At 41.5% G+C, this 3,047-nt stretch overlaps 1 protein-coding gene across 1 annotated transcript; it reads left to right on the plus strand.

Moving 5' to 3' along the window:
- Positions 1 to 464: 464 nt before the first annotated feature.
- LOC109407352 (37 kDa salivary gland allergen Aed a 2-like) lies at positions 465 to 1,830 on the plus strand. The gene is made up of 5 exons (XM_029871795.2): positions 465 to 561; positions 616 to 834; positions 898 to 1,125; positions 1,183 to 1,377; positions 1,437 to 1,830. The coding sequence occupies exons 1-5, from the start codon at positions 502 to 504 to the stop codon at positions 1,731 to 1,733; spliced, it is 999 nt and encodes a 332-aa protein (XP_029727655.1). The 5' UTR covers positions 465 to 501; the 3' UTR covers positions 1,734 to 1,830.
- The last annotated feature ends 1,217 nt before the right edge of the window (positions 1,831 to 3,047 follow it).

Raw genomic sequence — 3,047 nt, forward strand, 5'->3', positions numbered from 1 at the left:
TCAACTTGCTCTCACAGGAACATTTTTCTGCTTTCATTTTTGATGTTTTAACCGTTAAAACGACCAAAACGACATCAACCTGAGTAATCATAATTTGCAATATCACAACATCAAAATTTGTTTTCGATTGGTTGTCAGCCTTTGCTCGGGTTGTCTGATTCTGATAGTGTGATAGACAGATACAAATCTTTCCATGAACATGCGCATTACTTCTTAACTTCGATGGCAAACCAGACGAGTTCATCAATAAATTAAAAAAAAATGACAAATAGATCACAAACACATCGACATCAAAAATGTTTTCGAGGTTCTTTATGGGAAAAAATGTGAGACGTTAAGCCAAGATATATTATTTTCAATAAGTACAGATCACAATGTTTGAACAAAAACAGCTGGTCAAGCATAAGATTTCCTATAGACAACTAGTAAATTACAAACAAACTAGCAAACTGTACCTTATAAAACAGAATTGTAAAACCGCAGCCGATATCAGTGTCAATCATGCATTCGCCAAAGAGCTTCCTACTCTTGGCAGTTGCTTTCGTAGCTTTACGCGTTACAGTACGATTCTAAACTTACAAAACCGATCTTTTCACTCAATCAATGTATTTCTAGGCTGCACCTCTATGGAATGCAAAGAATCCCGAGCAACTGCAGTTCATCGCTGCCCGTTGTATGGAAGAATGGTCTCCGAAGGCAAAGGATCCGAAAGCGGCTCTTAAAAACTGGATGGAATGGAGACTGCAGCCATCGACCGAAGAAGCCACTCAGTGTTATACCAAGTGTATGCTGGAGAACATTGGGTTTTATGAGCCGGTCGAAAAGCGATTGAAGGTATAATCAATGATGATTTTCATTACCTATGTTTGTATCACCGCTTTATTTTCATATAAAAAGGGAGTTCGTGTTATGCAACAATGGGAAACGTTCAATCGATATCAGTCAGCAGATCGTGAAAAAGTGCATGATCTAACGGATACGTTCGACTTCATAAGGCCGCTGAAATCCTCCAGCTGCTCGGATGTGTTCAACGCCTACAAAGACGTCCATGCCAAACATCTGGAAACAATCAAAGCAATTCTGTTTTGCGATGGAAAGTCTGCCGAAAAGTACTACAAGGATAAGGTAATAATGGAATGTTGACTGGGAATCGAAGTGTGGGTAATGTATATTGTGTTTCAGGGTAAAAATATCAAGCAAAAGGGGCAATCTATCGTCGTGCACTGTGAAGAAATACACTACCCAGTGGGTAGTCAACAGCGGAAAGAATTATGCAAAGTTAGAAAGTACGAGATGGGCACTGGAAAGCCATTCGAAAATCTCATGGAATGCATATTTAAGGGCGTACGCTACTTCAATGATAAGAACGAGTTAAATGTGAGTTTTTTATGTAACTTTTTGAAAACGACGTTACAAAGTTTCTTTTTCTAATCTAGATTGACGAAATTGCAAGGGATTTCACCCAGGTTGGCAAGAAACCCGATGCGGTGAAAGCGACAATGCAAAACTGCAAGTCCAAAACGAAAGAAACCGACCCAGGGAAAAAGGCTGTTGAGTACTACAAGTGCTTGCTGGCCGATCCAAAATTAAAGAAAGACTTCATGGAGGCCTTCGACTATCGAGAAATTAGATCCAAGGACTATTACGCTCAGATCACGGGCAAATTGAAACCATACAGTGCCAGCGATGTGCGCAAGGAGGTCGATGATATCGACAGCAAACAGTGTGTTTAGACGTCAATTTTCCTCAAATTTGTTATATTTTGCAGAAAGTTTCTGACATAGATATGTAATATAAAAGTTGTTTGCATGAAATATAATGGTATAAGTATAACACGTGTATATCGTTCATAAGTGGCACATAATCAATCCTTCTACCACCACTATCAATAAAAACCCTTCACGAAATCACCCGATTTCCCTTACGTTAAGCGCTATTTGGCAACCGTTCATAATTCACCGGGCACTACAACGGATTCTGTATATCACTCAAGATCACTCCAAGAAGCCGCCATCGAAAAGAAAAAAAATGGGTAGCACATTAATCAACTCACGATTTAATAATTAAGTTTCTTTCCGCCTCGGTAGTAAAGGTAGACCCAATCAACGTGTGGTGATCTATGGGGGAAGCATCACCTCGCCACGGTTGGTAGCTTGGTAGACAGACACCATCTTAGAACTACTGTGTTCCTGCCTTTTTGGTGCAGTGGGTTCTCCAGGTGATCGATGGTCGGTGCCACCACGGCGGTTTGGCCGTCCAAGTCTGACGATTGTTTTTCAATCGTCTGTCGCCTTCGTCATAATAGTTTCGATTGAACTAGAACGAGCAAAAGGTGGTGATGGAGGGCGTCATCGCTTGGATCAGTGGTTGTTCAACTGAAATCCCTCAAAACAAGCTCAAAGTTTAGAGCATCAAATCTGAGTTTCACTAGTGTTATTATAATTATTTTTGTTGCATTCTACATGTGGAAATATGAATAAATCCAAAGCCTTCGGGTGATGGGCTAGTGGCGTAGTCAGGAGGGGCCCTCAAAGGAGCAAATTAGGCAAAATATAACATTATTGAAAATGCTCAAACGTCATCAAAATGCAAATTTCAAAATGTATTGCAGTAGAAATAGACAGAATATGCATGATTACATGATTTCATAATAAATTTAATTTACCATAGGCGTTGCCATCGATTTCGCCGCCTCCAAGAACATGGCCATTCGTAGCACCTTATTCCAGCACAGCCTCCCGTATTGTTACACCTGGAGATCACCACAACAAACGGAATCGCAAATCGACCACGTTCTGATTGATGGACGGCACTTCTCCGACATTATCGACGTCAGGACCTATCGTGGCGCTAATATCGACTCCGATCACTACCTGGTGATGGTTAAACTGCGCCCAAAACTCTCTGTTATTAACAACGTACATTACCGGCGGCCGCCCCGGTACGATCTAGAGCGACTGAAGCAACCGAATGTCGCCACCGCATACGCGCAGAATCTCGAGGCAGCGTTGCTGGACCAGGGTGTGCTCGATGTGGCCCCTCTAGAG

Source organism: Aedes albopictus, chromosome 2 (assembly GCF_035046485.1).
Source record: "Aedes albopictus strain Foshan chromosome 2, AalbF5, whole genome shotgun sequence".
In the NCBI taxonomy this organism is placed as follows: Eukaryota; Metazoa; Arthropoda; class Insecta; order Diptera; family Culicidae; genus Aedes; species Aedes albopictus.